We start from the raw sequence: 566 nt of genomic DNA, 5'->3' as shown, positions 1-566 counted from the left end.
GCCGCAGGCGGGGGGTGTCCCTGCAGCCAGAGCCGAGCTCCCCCTTTCCTTAGCCAGCTCCCAGCTACGTGACGAAGCTGTCCGAGCGTGTCACGTTGAAGGCGACACCCAGGCAGAGTGAAGAGGAAGTGGAGGATTGCCACAAATTTGTCAGCTTCTTCCCGACCTTTGTCTGGGCCGTGCGGGACTTCACGCTGCAGCTGGAGGTGGATGGGAAGGAAATCTCGGAGGACCAATACCTGGAGAACGCGCTGAGGTTACGAGCCGGTAAGGGAAGGCTGCTGCACTGCTGGAGACGCCCAGCCCTGCCCCCAGCAGCCTCTGGGTGCTGCTCAGCCACAGCCCAAGCCCGGGGAACTTGCTCAGTGTCCCCTCACTGTTAAAGGATTTAATCAATCTCGTGGGTGACTCTGGGTTTGCTTTATTTGACAACTCAGAGCTGAGCCATCCCCTCCGTGAGTGGCAAAGGACACAGCGCACGCTCTGAGTCTGTCGAGTTTTCTTGTCTAACATGATGTCACCGGGTAAAGTCCTTGGTGTTTTCCACAGATCCTCAGTTCTTCGTT

At 57.6% G+C, this 566-nt stretch overlaps 1 protein-coding gene across 1 annotated transcript in view; it reads left to right on the top strand.

Moving 5' to 3' along the window:
* LOC104499325 (guanylate-binding protein 7-like) overlaps positions 1-277 on the top strand; it is a gene marked incomplete at its 3' end in the record, with an annotated part of 1,666 nt that extends 1,389 nt beyond the window's left edge. Inside the window, exon 3 of the mRNA XM_010142815.1 lies at positions 54-277. Within this exon, the coding sequence (XP_010141117.1) occupies positions 54-277 (224 nt within the window). The remainder of the gene's footprint in view (positions 1-53) is intronic.
* Positions 278-566: the final 289 nt, after the last annotated feature.

The sequence above is a fragment of the Buceros rhinoceros genome, unplaced genomic scaffold, assembly GCF_000710305.1.
Source record: "Buceros rhinoceros silvestris isolate BGI_N320 unplaced genomic scaffold, ASM71030v1 scaffold13939, whole genome shotgun sequence".
Taxonomy (NCBI): domain Eukaryota; kingdom Metazoa; phylum Chordata; class Aves; order Bucerotiformes; family Bucerotidae; genus Buceros; species Buceros rhinoceros.
Note: the sequence above shows the minus strand (reverse complement) of the source record. Positions and strands in the feature narration are given on the sequence as shown.